The 15,830-nt window shown below is 44.8% G+C and overlaps 1 protein-coding gene across 1 annotated transcript in view; it reads left to right on the top strand.

Moving 5' to 3' along the window:
• ERICH6B (glutamate rich 6B) overlaps positions 1-15,830 on the top strand; it is a 65,184-nt gene that overhangs the window by 24,592 nt on the left and 24,762 nt on the right. Inside the window, exons 4-7 of the mRNA XM_023749098.1 lie at positions 7,249-7,367; positions 9,277-9,413; positions 11,370-11,431; positions 13,777-13,928. Of these exons, the coding sequence (XP_023604866.1) occupies positions 7,249-7,367; positions 9,277-9,413; positions 11,370-11,431; positions 13,777-13,928 (470 nt within the window). The remainder of the gene's footprint in view (positions 1-7,248; positions 7,368-9,276; positions 9,414-11,369; positions 11,432-13,776; positions 13,929-15,830) is intronic.

Here is a 15,830-nt window from a genome sequence, read left to right as displayed (position 1 = left end):
ATAAAGTAAATCTTGGTTGTAGGTTCTGGGCATTCATCATTTTGAATAATGTCCTGCCCACTCCCCTTCTGGCCTGCAAAGTTTTCTGTTAAGAAATAAGCTGACAGTCATATTGGGTATTCCCTTATAGGTAACTGAGTTTCTTTCTCTTGCTGCTTTTAAGATTCTCTCTTTGTCTTTTGCTCTTGGCATTTTAATTATGATGTGTCTTGGTGTGGTCCTCTTTGGATTCCTTTTGTTTGGGGTTCTCTGCGCTTCCTGGAGTTGTAAGTCCATTTCTTTCACCAGGTAGGGGAAGTTTTCTGTCATTATTTCTTCAAATAGGTTTTCAATATCTTGCTCACTCTCATCTTCTGGCACCCCTATAATTCTGATGTTGGTACGCTTGAAGCTGTCCCAGAGGCTCCTTACACTATCTTCGTATTTTCAGATTCTTTTTTCATTTTGCTTTTCCGGTTGGGTGTTTTTTGCTTCTTCGCATTTCAAATCTTTGACTTGATTCTTGCACTCCTCTGATCTGCTGCTGGGAGTCTGTATAATATTCTTTATTTCAATCCGTGTATGCTTAATTTCTAGTTGGTTCTTTATCACAACATCGAGGGTCTCATTAGATTTCTTGTAGATCTCAATAAGTTTATCGGCAGCTTCTAGACAGTTCTTAAGGGACCTTAAAAGTGTGGTTCTGAACTCAATATCCTCCATTGACAATTTTGTCCTGTTTCTTTGTCTCCGCATTTTTTATGCTTTCTTGGTGCACCCCCTAGTGGTCTTTGTGTGCAGTCTTGTTGTAGTTAAGCCTTGATTGTTGTAGTTAATACTAGGGGGATTTGACCTCCAGGCCAACTGGCTGTGAGAATCAGCTGTGTCTGCAGTGGGAGAACTTCTGTCCTCTGGGGAGGTGCTAATCTAGCCTTTGCCTGAGGCTATCTGGCAAATGGCTCTGTGCGGGGCTTGGGCGGGGCGGGTCCCACGGATCAACAGGACAGGTGGAGCGAGCAGTTATGGCTGCTCTCAGGTCCGTTCTCAGAGGCTCTGCCTCTCAGAGTTCCAGCATCCGCTGCAAACCTCAGAGAGAAAGCTGCCCTCGCGTTCCGACTGATGCCAGACAGTCCCGCTTCTCCTGTTTGAGTCTGGGTCCCTAGAGACTCGCCCAGAACTGGAGCTCAGAGTCTGAGACTCCCTCCCGATTGAAAACGACAACCGTGCCCTCAGCCACCAGCCCGCTCCGCACGTACCTCCGCACCTTTGTATTTTCCGCACTGCGCCTCCTCTGAGTCTCGGCACACTGTTCTCCTTCCTTCTACTTGAAGAATTTCCCCTCAGCCAGCCTTCCTGTGGTTCTGGGTGACATCCGTTCCGTCTTTTAGTTGTATTTTTGAAGTGGTTGTGTGAGGCAGCAAACTCCGGTGTTTACCTATGCCGCCATCTTGGTTTCTCCTGTCCTGAACTTTTGCCATTGTAATTACAATGTGTCTTGGTGTGAGTCTTTTCAGATTCATCTTGTTTGGGACTCTCTGTGCTTGTGTGACTTTTTTCTTCCCCACATCAGGGAAGTTTTCTGACATTATTTCTTCAAATAAGTTTTCTAACCCTTGTTCCTCTTCCTGTCATTCTAGTACCCCTATTATTCATATGTTGCTTTGTTTCATGTTGTCCCAAAGCTTCCTTAGGCTCTCCTCTTGTCTTTTAATATTTTTCTCCAATTGCAGTTCAGTTTGGATGTGTTTTGCTTCCCTGTCTTCTAATTTGCTAATTCAGTTCTCCGCTTCTCCTAGTCTACTGTTGAAACTTTCCATAGTGTTTTTTATTGCAGCTATATTACTCTTTATTTCTTCTTGAGTCTTACATAAGTTGTTAGTTTTTTCATCCATTCAGTTTATGAACTGTATGGCCCTTATTCTGAATTCTTTTTCTGACATATTGTATGCCTCCATTTCACTTAGCTCCTTTTCTGGCAATCCTCCTTTTCTTTCCTTTGGGGGTGTCTTTGTCTCCCCATTTTTGCTCTCACCAAAGGAACTAGGTGTCAAGTCATGTGGGGGCTGCTCCTTGGGCGGTCGTGGCAGTGGCTGCTCCTCAGTTGGCCACAGCTCCTCCGGTTGGTGTTGCTTGCATGGCTGCTTGAAGCAGTGGTGGCTCCTCTGGCTGGGGGGAGAGGAGGTGTGCTGCTTGTGCGGCTGCTGCTCCTCAGATGGGGACAGGCTGCATGAGGCTCCTGCTCCTCAGAGGCAGGCTGCTCGAGCGGCTGCTGCTTGAGTGGTCATGGCACCCTGGGCTAAAGCATTGGGCCAGCCAGAGGGTAGCATGCTTCTGAACTCACAGGAGCCTGTGGCCAGGGTGGCTGGAGTCTCAGTGACCGTGGGACTACAGCCAAGGCAGCAGGTCCCTGGCGGAGGTGGCTGTAGAGTTCTGGGTGGTGTCTGAGGGCATCCTGGGTGGAGGTAAGGCTGCTCTCTCAGTCACAGCAGCTCTCCCCTTCAAGAAGGCATGGCCTCTGTGGTAGAGCCAGCCACCCCAGGATTGTTTGCAATGGTAGCAGAGGCTGCCTGGCCAGGCGAGCCCAGTCTGCCTGCCCCTGAAAGTCCTGCGGGATCTAACTGTCCCTCACTCGTGTGCACACGCACACACCCCACACGTCCACACACTCCCCTTTTGCTCCCTCATTCACTCATGCTCTCTCCCTCACTGCAGCCATCTTCCTGCCTCTGTAGTTGGGTCTGGAGTGTTACTGACCCATTCGTGGGTGGAGTCTCCTCTCCAGGTGTCTGGTTATGTCCATTTTGGCCACAAAGGTACCCAGCAAACTGCCCAACCTGGGCCCCTCAAAGGACTCAGCCAGGGCTGGCCTGGTACACAAGTCAGGGGAGCTAGTGGGCTGCATTGACCTCGCATGGGCACATGCTGCCAGCTACCCCAAGATTTGTTCTTAACCAGACGTGGGGAAGACACACTCCACTTTAGGGAATCCTATATGCCAGGCACCTACCTACATTGGCACTGCTCCTCTGAGCCATCCTGAAGAGGAGGCTTCTTGTCCCCATCACATAGGTGAGGGGAGTAGAGGGAAAGGACTGCATGCCATGTGGAAGTGACCAGGTCCTGTGTGACAGGCTGACACTCCCCTCCCCCACCTCACCAAGCCTCCCATAAAGCAATTTCAGGAGAAAATAATGATCTCACGCCAACAAATACAGGGGTTGACGGAAATCCTCAAAGGGAAAGTTGATGAGGAATAAGCTTTTCCTTCTCATTCAGGCCCAGATATGCCTGTTATTGTGTATTTACTGTGCTTGTCTTGACAAGTCAACAATGTCATTGATGTTAGTAAGGTTAATTATGTCAAGTCAGACACTTGTGAATACTGCTGTTCAGTATTCAGGACTGCCAAGTCACCTTCTTCCCCTGATAAACACCTCCTTTCCCCCTCAACTTAACTGTGTATTATTCCATAAAGCCTGTTCAAGTAGGGCAATCGCAAATGATGGGGATTGGCTACACTCTCAGGGCCAGCGCCAGACTCTTATTCTCAGTCTAGGGCAGCAATGCTCAAAGTCTTCCCTGGAGGCACTGCCACTCTGGCCCTGCTGCTCCTCACGTCTCCTCTCCCGTGACAACCCAAAGGAGCTCCCTGACTTGCATTCCCTTGGGTTCTTGCTGGGTTTTCCTGGATGGCTTTTTCAAACTTCTCTTAGCCGTGTCCAGTTGAGGGACATCCAGTGTTTTGGGGACTGAGCTGAAAGAGGCCCTAGCTTTTGCCAGTTGTCAGTACCACAGTGGGATGATGTGTTCCTGTGGGAACTCCAGAAAAGAACTGCCGCTGGGGGGGGGGTGTGCGGGGTACGGGGGGCGCTGTCTAGCCCGGGATCCACCGCAGATGGGCAGGTTTCTGCCAGGAAAAAACCAAAGCTGGTGCAGGAGGTTTGTAGGCAGAAAGGGCCCTGAGCCTGGTGTGCGTACAGGCAGTCCCAACTGGGTGGAATTCTCCATCCACCAGGAGCCCAACAGAGTCCGAGCTTTTATTCTGAACCAAAATTAGGAAGAAGTACAAAAATAACATGTGTGGAGATCACAAAGGACATCCCTTCTCCATCCCCAAAGGCACAATAGCGACACAAAATCAGACAACATGAGTCAGCCCTGTGCCAGCCGGGAGGGTGCTCAGGCCTCTCTGGATGGCCCAGCTCGAAGGGGTGGGTGCCACTCTGAAGCTCAGCTACAGGCCCAGGAAACCCCCCGGGGGCCCAATTATCAGAGAGAGCCTTTCCTGCCAGTTCTGCCTCAGGGTGCACACTTTCCCAGGAGCAGGAAAGCAAGACCTAAGCTGTAATTATCAATTCCTTGATTCAGTTTGCACCCCTTCGACACTGGAAACTTGAAGCCCCTTTCCTGGCCAGAGAGTCACCAAGGCTGTGGCTGACCTTGAGAACAAAGGCATTCGTTATCTCCAATAGACCTTTTTTACAGTTCACTGGCTTGGGATTCATCTCTTATGCTTTAATTTGCAATTATGAACCATATGCAATTCCAGAAATTGGCAATTTTTGACAAAACTGGCAGGAGGTAGGAATATTTTTCAGGATTTCCAAGAGACAATCACACTCAGAAGATATCTCTCTCAGAATGAAATCTAAAGTGCTTCCCTCAGCCTACAAGATCCTGGGTGAGCTGGCCCTGCCCCCTCTCTCCCCTCCAGCCACCCTCCTTCATGCTCACTCCTCTCCAGGCATACTGTCCCTCTTGTGGTTTGTGAAATAGGCCAACCACGCTCCCACTCACTCTCACCTCAGGGCCTTTGCACCTGCTGACCTTCTGGCAGAAATGCTCTTCCCCAGCTACCTGCCTGCTTCATTCAGGACCTTTGGTCAGATAAACCTTCACCAGACACCAGGAGCACACACTCACTTTCCTAAGTCAGCCACTGAAGCTTATCCTTTTGTTCCTATTGTATTAATATCTTCAAGTTGAATGTTAGGAAATTTGACAAATTCATATAAAGCCTTTTTGATGGTGTGTGCATTTTTATTTAAAGAGGCAAGAGTAAATGCTGTAAATCTATTTTATTTTTGTTTTGATTTTCATTCCTCTTCCAAATATCTTTCCTTTGCTTTGCCTTCCAATTGAAAGCCAAGAAGTCGGTACCTCCGAGTAGCTTCTATGAGACTCTATTAAATGAGCGCCCTGACATACTGGATGGCATGGACCTCGATGACAGTGTAAGTTGGATAAAAACTTGAGACCACCTTGCTTCCATTTGGGGCAGGAAGCCTCAGGTCAGCTGGCACTGCCTCATGAGCCCTGATATTCTTTGCTTTACTCTGTTGTTAGCACAGCCCAAATGAGCTTTCCTTATAACAGACCTACGTGTCAATGATGCACATTCAACCAAAGGGGGTCGTAGAAAGCCTAATGTGTTGCTCCAGGGCCTGAGTTTCAGAGGGCCCTGCTGGTAACCTAAACAAATATCCTCAAGATTGCTTTGAGTCCTGGCTAGGTGGCTCAGTTTATTGGAGCATCGTCCCATACACCAAAAGGTTGTGGGTTTCATTCCCGGTCAGGGCACATGTCTGGGTAACAGAGGCAACCGATTGATGTTTCTCTCTCATCTCTCTAAATACCTACCTACCTACCTATCTACCTATCTCCCCCACCCCCTTTTTCACTCTCTGAAATCAGTAAAAATATATATTTGGGTGAGGATTTTAAAAAAGATTGCTTTTGAAATCAGGAAAGTTCAAACAAAACATAAATCATCTAGATCTCAAGGCAAATCGTTCTGTGTAGAAACCCTTTGTAAAAATGAAGTTAGTTTCTGGAAAGATGACATAGATGTACTTTTCCCACTAAGTACAGCATAAAACCCTAGACATTACATATAAAAGAAGCATAAGAAACTTCTGAAAGGCAGAGAGAAGGCCGACTGGCTAGGAACCTGGGGACTTCATGAATGACATGGCAGCGAGTTTCCTGGGTTTTCTTTTTACTTCACGTGTCCCAGGCTGGGTGCCAGCAAAGACAGCAACCAACAACCAAACAAGCACAGACAGCAAAACGCTTAACGAAAGCTTGGTGTTTCTAACCAAAGGGTAGGAATGGGGCAGCCTAGCAAACTAAACCTTAAACGGCCCCCTCTGCAAGCAAACACCACAACAAACAGTAGTGAACCACCTAGGGGGTCTGCAGTGCTGCTAACACAGCCTTCGGAGGGGCACAGAACCAGCCCTGGAGGGTCAGCAGGCGTCCTTTCCCCAAGGGTGCCCAGTAACCAAGATGAGATGGACGTCATGACAGTATGAGCAAGCCTTACCTCTGTAGTATGTGGTATTGTCTTTATTGCATCAATTTCTTCCCCGCTGGCACAGCCTAGTGGCTCTAATTCCCTGTGTCAAACCTCCAAGACTGACCACACATGTTGACTCAGGCTGAAGCGTTATGAAGCATCCTCTCCGCTATGGCTAAGAAACCTCTCAGGATTGTAGGTACTGACTACAATCACAATACTGAAATCGTGTATCCCCGGAAATCAGGAAATCAATATTAAGCAGATGTATTTTTCTAAACTTACAAAAGAAAAGGCAAAAAAAGAAAAACAACTAAGTTGTTTGTTTTAATTGGGAAATGTTCTGGTCTCAATTCATATTTAGCCTTAAATTTCATACTTGACTCTATATATATTACAGGGTAGGGCAAAAGTATGTTTATAGTTGTTCATATGAAAAATAATTAATAGTCATACAGGAATAAAGTCTGTGTTTTGCATACTCACAACTGTAAATCTACTTTTAACCCACCCTGTGTATTAATAAGAATTGCTTTTCAAGTACTGAAATACCACACCCAAGGGAGAAAAAAGATTACACAAGAGCTTAGATTCACTGCATAGCATTTACTAAGACAGGAAAGTAACTCTGGCATTTTAGAAACATTTTTCAGCAAGAGTGAAAATCTAAAGAAATTGTTTGATTTAGAAACTGGAATCATTCAGAAACCGTCAGCATGCCTGCCCACTGAGGATTTGCTGTATGGGCGGAGCTGCGGTCACAGGCAGAGGGGAGTCTCCTTTGTCACTGTGCGAGCTCCTGCATGAGCATGGCACTTTGGGAGGGTTCCGTGTGACAGGTGAGCTGTGCAGGCCAGCTCCAATCACAAGCACCTCGCCTCGTCATCTCAGGGGCTTTGCCCTGGTGACAAAGTATGGCATAGAGTTGGGAGATACATTCCCCCTGCTGTCTATACCACTCTGTCCCCAAGGATCAGAAGCTTACGAGGATGCTGAGACAACAGATACTGGCGCTCTCGTGATAGGCAGCTTTACAGCTAGGCTAAGCAGTACGTCTCCAAGCCATGTCTTCAGCAGCAGATGCGAACAGGTGGGACCAGAGCAGGACAGGAAGAATGGAATGAATGTCACAGGAGACCTACAGCTGAAAGACTTTTGAGGCCCCTATGAGGGGGTACCAGAAGCCACTGGGTTACAAACTAGGGAGAAGGAATTGAAGTCCTCCCATTTGGATCGGGGTTATCAATCAATATTTTGGTTATTCTGACAGTTCAATTACTTTGCTATTCTTGATTCACTTTGTTTGTTTTATTTCTATGACATGCCCATGAATCACAAACCCTGCTATGCAAACTCTTTTGGTTGCAAGAACCAGAGATTCACCCAGGAGTCATCTCTGGGCATGAGAGAACTCATCACTGGAGTGCCCAACATACCTACCGTGATGATGAGGATAGTTCTACTAGGCCGGGGAAGCAAATGGGACCAACCTCACAAGGTGTCCATGCTGGCTAAATCGAATGGGGTGGCACAGCCTAAGTGGGATGAGAACTTCAACTAGGCCCACCCAGTGGGTCTGTTGTGTAGTGGATACAGTGAGCGCTGTATTTTCTGGTGAATAAAACATAGAATCCAAAGAAGATGCTGAGAGATCACCAGCCTAATAGGAAATTGCTCCACCCAAGAGCGGGATTGTCAATAATGAGGAATTTAGAGGCAAGACACCACGGGCCTTAACCTCAACCTGGCCTGAAACACCGATTCCAGTGTTAAAAGGTAAACTGAGGTATATTTAAACATATTAAGAGTTTATTTGAGCATACATCAACTGGAATTGTCATCATCAAACCAGAAGTGGTTGCTAATGCTTCACTGACAGGAGCTGGGGAGAGGTTTTTAGAGAGAAAAGCGGAAGCAAGCAAGGAAATTATTGATTGGCCATAGCTTAAAGCTAGCTGGTTGCTTGTGTTTGGTTGTCCTTGGGTTTTGATTTTGTAACCCTGGGGCATTGACAGGCTTAGATTTTGGTTGTTTATGTAGGACACCACAGCCTTAGTGCTACCCTAGGCTAATAACCTCCTTGTTTAATTAATTTAATACCAGCAATAGGCAAAGGCTGGGAATCAGACAAGCTAGATCTGAGGCATCCCAGCTTTCTCCATAGCTTATAAAAACTGGCCAAACACAGTTTTATCTTAAATCTGTCCCAGATCCCAGATCACATGCAACTCTAAGTCTTCCGCTTATTATTAAAAACCAATAAGTTAATGGCATAACATTATCAGATGTTGAACAACAATAATGACAACTTCAGTTTCTAGGTGTGCAGGGCAACATGACAGATCCATGGATTTCTTCAACAGCAAGCCAACTTCCATCTTCTGGCAAAAGGGACCCAAAAAAGGAAACGCTTGTGAAGACCCACCTATGGGTCAGTCCTAGTTAACAGCATGGACTTGGGATAGAACAATCGTTTACAAAATAAAAAGGCAGCTTGCAATGTCATTACTTCGGAAGAATCTTTAAACACAGGATTGTCCACTGTAGTAACATGCCAGGTGCCACACTGCTTTCTGAAGACAGTCATTGTTCACATTGAATAAATAACCAACCGCTAGGAAGTTGGTCATTCCTAGAACTCAGAAAGCCTGTTCAGCTCTTAAAGCATGAAAGCATTTTTACTTTCTATAGCCATCTCCACATTTGGAAAAAGAGCAAAATTTTGCCCTTGGCCAGGTAGCTCAGTTGGTTAGAGCATCACCCAGTATGCTAAAGTTGCAGTTTTGGCAAATCGGATGTTTCTCTACCTACCTATCTCTCCTTTTCTCTTTCTAAAAATCAATTATTTTTTTAAATGAGCATAGTTTTCTTCTCTCAAAAGATTGCTAGAAAAAAATCTTGAGGGAGTTGGGAAGTGAGTAGAGGGTATGACAATAATGGAAATATTCTTTAAAACAAATCTTGCTAGCCAGATATCTTATTCTCTGATTGTTTTGTAGCTTTTTAAGAGCTCCTATCACACAGTATTCAAGACCGTGCTCAAAAAACAGGCTGCTCACAGTGAACTGGAAGAGGATACTGACATTCCCCTGACTGGCCAACTGGAAAGTGAAACCAGAAGGAAACTGAGAATTCTGTAAGTGGCTGGAGAGATGAGGTATTGGTCAGTGGGTTCAGGTAGGTTAAAGGTAGCAGTGGGGCAATGTAAATTGGGCCACCAGAGGAAAGAGGAAGGCCAGTGCCAGAAGGTCCCTGAGTCAAAAAGCAGGCACAAGACAGGCACAAGGGCAAGGAAATTGACAAGCATGGGAGATACAGGATAGGACCAAAGATAGGCAATGACAAAGGTTGGAAATCCATGGCAAGAAAGTCTTGAAGAGACTATGAACTTGTATAAAAGTCTGGGGAGCAAGGCTCAGGACTCTGGGCCTTTTAAGAGAGGGGACAGTCAGGGAATGGAGATCCCAGGCATCTGCCCAAGAAATTTCCTGGCCTTATCCTGGGCTAAGCCAATGCTCTTTCCTGCTTTCTGGAGAGGGAAAGCCATGAGGTTCACTGACCTCTGGCAGTGGCGCCAAGGAACAGGCTGTGAGGGATGGGGTGTCCTGTATAATCTCCTTCGTGAGTCGAAGCTTTTACAAAAATCAGGAAGAGAGATTGCCAGCAACTTCAGCTTCGGACTCATAGTGTCTTGGGGCCAGAGACCTCTGAGGTTTCTCTAGAAAAGGGGAAAGCAAACATCCAAGCTTTCAGATCCTTATACAACTGTACAAACAAATGCCCGAAAACATCCCAAAAGTTATTCTACCTCATATATGACATTCTACCCCCATTCCTTCCCATTTAAGCTTATTACTGGTGCTCATTCTAATCTGATTGCACTCAACAAATATTTCCTGAGCACCTACTCTGCGCTGATCTGTGTGTTGATCTTTACAGTAGTGAGAGCCGCTGCCATTGAGGAGCTACCTAGTAAGATTCCACTAGCTTGCAAAAGTGGACAAAGAAGGGCATTGGGTGCCTCTATCTGGACCCTTCACTGGAGTTTTAACTCTTGCATATACTAGTATTTGGCATCCTCTCTTGGCCTGTGGAATAGGTCTCACCCCACCCACTCCTCGGTCCTCACCCTCTCACAGGTAATAGTAGGCTAGATAACTGCTTCCATTCCATTCAAAGTGCCAGCAAATAAAATGAAAACATTCCGTATACATGGCCCATGAAGAACTCATTCTCAGGTTCCGTTATTGCTTTTAAAGCACAAGTAGTAAACCTTAGCTCTCTGCCAAGTGAATTCATTCAGCCCTTCCCAGCAATTTGTTTCCTGGGTTGAATTATCATGCACTCTTTAAGGAATCTTAACTGAAAACTTAAAATCTGTCATGTCAAAGGCCTTCCTCCAGATCTAATTAAGCTGGGATGCTCACTCCTGACACATTCCCTTTCAAAAATATTCTGATCTGAGAACCAGGAAACACAGCTACCCCTGGAGGTCCCTTTATTTGGGAGGACAACAGCCCAAGCCATTGACATGCCAGGATGACTTGCTTTGTGTATTGACATGAAAGGGCCTGGCGGCTTGAGTATTTTGAAAAGCTGTGCCTTGGTGTGGCTTTCATGGTGAGTCATTCTGAATGGGATTACTGAAAATCTTCCTGCTAAATGCAAAGGGGTTTCCAATGGCACAAACAATGCTGTTTTTCCACGCTGTTTCCAAATGTCACTTTCACTGGGATACGCACAAGGCATAGAAAAATCAAGCTTAACTCATAGAGCCAGTCTGGCATTTCTGCCTTGTCCCTGCCTTCAAGCTGATCCTCACTAAATTTATTTTAAAAGTTTGGGGGTCAGCCCAGGTGCCCAGGTTAAAGGCCAATTAGAGGCAAGGAAAGAAGCACCAAGCCCATGCCATGTGCTGTTCCTTTACTCCTCAGCTCTGATTGTAAGAATAGCTGGGTCTGAAAGAGCCGTCAGCCCTACATTCCACCTATGAAAAGGACTTGGAAGGTTCTAGCACTGGCTACACTGTGTAGTGCGACATATAAACAGGAATTTAGTCTCAGTTTTTAAAGATAACTCACATTCCTTTCAGGTTGAAGACAAACATTGAAAAGTACAAGGAAGTAATTCACTGGATTATGGAGAAACGTGGAAGTAAGGACTTCTCTACCATTTTCCATCCTTGACTGGCTCTCCTGTGTGCATTCCACTGCCTCTCACCTTCTGCCATGTCCGCAAAGGAGGCAGAAGTGCTCATTCCCTCATTTGAGCACCTACTGGTCTATTGAGGTCCTAGCTGCCAGGGATAAAATATGGAGAAAGATGGACACAGTCTGGGATCTCAACGGGATTACGCTTTGGTGGTGGGGTGCAGGTTGGTGGGAGTGGTGAAAATAGACAAGCAAGCAGGAAATTCACATATAGTATGGTTAAGTGATATGGTGGGAAGGGGATGCTATGAGACCACACAGAAATAATTCCTAGATTTGGGGAGGTCTAATAAGTCATTATTAACATAAGCTTTGGGAAAGAAATAGCCCTTTTACCATATACTGAAGGCATTTGTGGTCCAGCTTTTAAGATTTGCCAATCATGGAGCTTGCCAGTTTTTGGAGTCTAATCATGGAAAGCTTGAACCAAGAGCTTAAGCTTAAAGGCTACCTAATTTAGAAACTCAAAACCACCATATGGAATATCTTTCAAATAACCAGATCCAACTAACACAGAAATGGCAATGATAACAATGGCAAACAAAAGGAATCAAGCGTAGTATTTTTCTCACTGAGCCAGGACACAGCCTCACATTCTCTCTCGAGGAAGTGCTCCCGTTCTCCAATACCAATTTAGCCCCTGACCTAACTCGTACAAAATAATCGCTATGGGCTAGGTACTTTCACATATGTTATCTGTTCAAATTAATTTTCATAACCATGTGAAGTAGCATAAAGAAAGTAAAGCTCAGAGAGTCATCGGGTGAACATGAGCCACACTCATGTCCAAAAGCTCTCAGGCCATGTCCAAGGCTCATCCTTTTGGCATGTTCAATGTGTCTAGAGAAGAAAAGTGGGGGCCTTCTAAGTCTAGGTTTCATGTTCTCAGTGGAGTTACTGAACCCTGGTATGGGAAATCAGGGGCAGGGAGAAGAAGGAATTGCCACCTTCAGTCTCTATAGTGGAAGGGCCCTGTCTCCCACCAAACTTACACAATGGCTTAGCCCCAAGCAGGGCAGGTTTAATATGCAAGTCTTGTATTAGTCGGTAGTAAGACAATTGGATCTCCATATCCAAAGATTGAATTGTATAAAGAGGCCTTACCTGTGTCAGTCACGTATTCAGCCCAGATGGTCTCACAACACATTATTCTCTCAAGGCTGGATCCTTGAGATGCAGCTCCAGCTGTGGGAACGGTGGGCAGAGATCTCATTCTAAGGACAGGAGATGGGGGTGAGGAGCCTCTGATGGTCCAGGTCCAGCTCCCAGGTCAATCAGCAGTAACAGCCTCCCAATGACCTCCTCCAACACTGTGTTGATGACAAGGGATAACTAAGCTCTCTTAACCAACCACTCCTAACCTAGTTGTGGAGGGTACCAAGGTGCCCCTTCCAGTGAAGAGCTTCCCAGCTGATAAGGTGCTAGAAGCTCCTCCCCACTGCCCTGGCCACTGTTGTGCCCACTGGTTGTCAGACATCCACCCAGAGTCACTTGGAGGAGGGATTGTTCTTCAACTGTCCTTACTAGTTTAGTTCCATTTTTTCAGTTGGAAAAAAAATGGACAAAAATTAAAATAAAAAGAAACTGCTTGTTGCTAAGAAAACTAATGCTTTAAGAATTTAAATTGTGCTTTGAATGCTTTAAGAAGACCCAATAAAAAATAGCTTTTAAAAAAAAGTGCTTGGAACTATATATGCACCATATCTAAAAGATTGGAGAATATATAGAAATGTTTTTAAAACTCTATAATTCTATGCTCAGACTATTTAGAATTTTCCGAAATTGAAAATTAGATATAATAAATTATGAGTGTGGTTTGAGCAAAAATGATCACAGAATCCATCATCAGACCCACACACCAAGAAAAGACCTTGCCCTACATTGAAGTAGAGTGTTAATATAGATTTATGTTTTAAGTTCAAATAATATGTTTAAGGTAAGTTTTCTTTTGTAATGACTCCCCACTTTAGCCTGTTTTTTAATTAATTGAGTTGGCAGCCACGCTTGTTATTGTCTTGGGGCTAGTGTGTCACCCCTCACATCCCAAGTCTGGACTGGGTGGTCTTCACATGGTATCTGGCATCTCGCACTGGGCTGGCATACTGCAGGCCTTTGATAAACAGGTGTTAAATGAATAAGTAAATAAATAAGAGTTCAAAATTCAACCCAGCTCTCTCTTCTTGCTCTTTCCTGGCAGCTTTCCTTACTTGGGAGAATATGGCCTATGTCCCAAACCCCCAAATTCTCTTGAGAAATAGATCTATGTTTTCTTTCTCTTTTCTACCAAAGCCATACTCAGAGATTCAGATATGTTTACTCACACATTTAATTTATTGAGCCAAACGGAGCCCACGACAGAAGGGAAAAAACCTCATCGTATTCGTCGTAAAAAGAAATTAGATACAGAAATAGATACAGAGTGGATAAAGAGCAGCACTAAGGTAAGTGTGGCAGTGGTATTTTTATTTTGTGCAGGTTTTAAGGCTCAGGTGGGATACTCACACCATCCAGGAGCTGTCAAAACCAATACACAATGTGAATACAAGAAAAATGTGTTCACTATATGGAGGCACATCGGGGGTTATCACAAATTGACTAGGACTTTTACTAGGACTCATTCTCCCTAAAGGGCCTATATTTGGCCGTTAGATGAGGTTGGGGGAGGAGTAAAGAAAATATATGTTATAATATATAGGTCCTTCTCCTAATAAATTTTAAACCCATGTTAAAAAGTAATTACATAGTGAATGGATAAATAAACTGTGGTACATCCAAACAATGGAATATTATTCAGTGATAAAAGAAATGAACTATCAAGCCGTATAAAGACATGGAAGAGCCCTAAATTCATATTACTGTGTTAAGGAAGCCAATCTGAAAAGACTACATACTGTATAATTTCAACTATATACCGTATAATTTTATTTTTGAACATGGTGGGGATTAGGGGCACCAATGTGCTGTGCAGTTGAAAATCAAGTATAACTTAAGTCAGCCCTCTGCATACATGATTCCCAACTGAAAATCAAAAATACAGCTGACCATTGAACAACCTGAGTTTGTACTGCACGGGTCTACTTATATATAGATAAGTGGGCCTGCACAGTTCAAAGCCATGTTGTTCAAGGGTCAACTGTATGACATCTGGAAAAGGCACAACTATGGGGACAATAAAAAGATCAGTGGTTGCCAGGGGCTAGGGAGGAGACAGGAATGAACAGGTGCAGCACAGAGGAATTTTAGGGCGTGAAAATACTCTGTATGATACTATAAGTGAATGCATGTCATTAGACATTTGTCTAAATCCATAGAAGGTACAACACCAAGAGTAAACCCCAATGTAAGCTATAGACTTTGCATGATAATGATGTATCAATGTAGGTTCATTGACTATATGAATATACACTAAGGTGCAGGATGGTAACAGTGGTGGAGTGTGTGTGTGTGTGTGTGTGTGTGTGTGTGTGTGTGTGAGAGAGAGAGAGAAAGAGAGAGAGAGAGAGAGAGAGAGAGAGAGAGAGAGAGAGAGCGGGAGATATAGGGAATCTCTGTACTTTCTGCTCAATTTTGCTGAAAATCAATCACATACTAATATTTATGAAGATGGATACTATGAAGTTATAAGTGAAAACTAGTCTCAAAATATTGGTCATTTAGAGTGAGTTAATAATCAGGTCTGAAGCTCAAGAAGGAGACATTGATGTGGGAATTAGAAAGATGTGATAGACTTATGTCTTCTGTAAATATCTATTGAGAATCTACTATGTCAGGCCCTCTTCTGGGTGCTGGAGATACAGGGGTAAACAACACAACGCCCTTGTGCCCATAGAACTTCTGTTTCAGTTGAGGAGACAGCCAATATTCAAAAAAATACTATTCAGTGCTATGCCAGGTGTTGGTAGGTGCCATGGGGGGGCAGCATAAGGGGCTCTTGAGTTGTCGAGCTGAGAAATGAGTTGCTCTAATACCTGCAGGGCAATCTCAGAAATGCCCTTTGAGCCTAGGCATGCATGAAATGAGGGAGTGAGTATGCAAATACCAGGTGGAAGGGCATGCTAACCAGAGCAAGCAAGGACAGCTGCGAGAGAGGAATAGGGAATGAGCCTCTGTGCCCAGATCAGGTAGAGCCATGTGGGTCACAGCAAGATTCTGGGTTTTATCCTGGAATGAGGTGAAACCATTGGAAAGTCTAGAGCAGGAGACAAACATCACCTGGCTTAGTCTCTAGAAAAATCTTTCTGGCTATTGTGTGGAGAATACATTTAAGGGACAAGAATAAAGGCAGGAAGTCCAGTTGGGAGACAGGGCATCAACTCAGGTGAGAGGTGATGGGCGTCTCTACT

The sequence above is a fragment of the Myotis lucifugus genome, unplaced genomic scaffold (assembly GCF_000147115.1).
Source record: "Myotis lucifugus unplaced genomic scaffold, Myoluc2.0 scaffold_7, whole genome shotgun sequence".
NCBI lineage: Eukaryota > Metazoa > Chordata > Mammalia > Chiroptera > Vespertilionidae > Myotis > Myotis lucifugus.
Note: the sequence above shows the minus strand (reverse complement) of the source record. Positions and strands in the feature narration are given on the sequence as shown.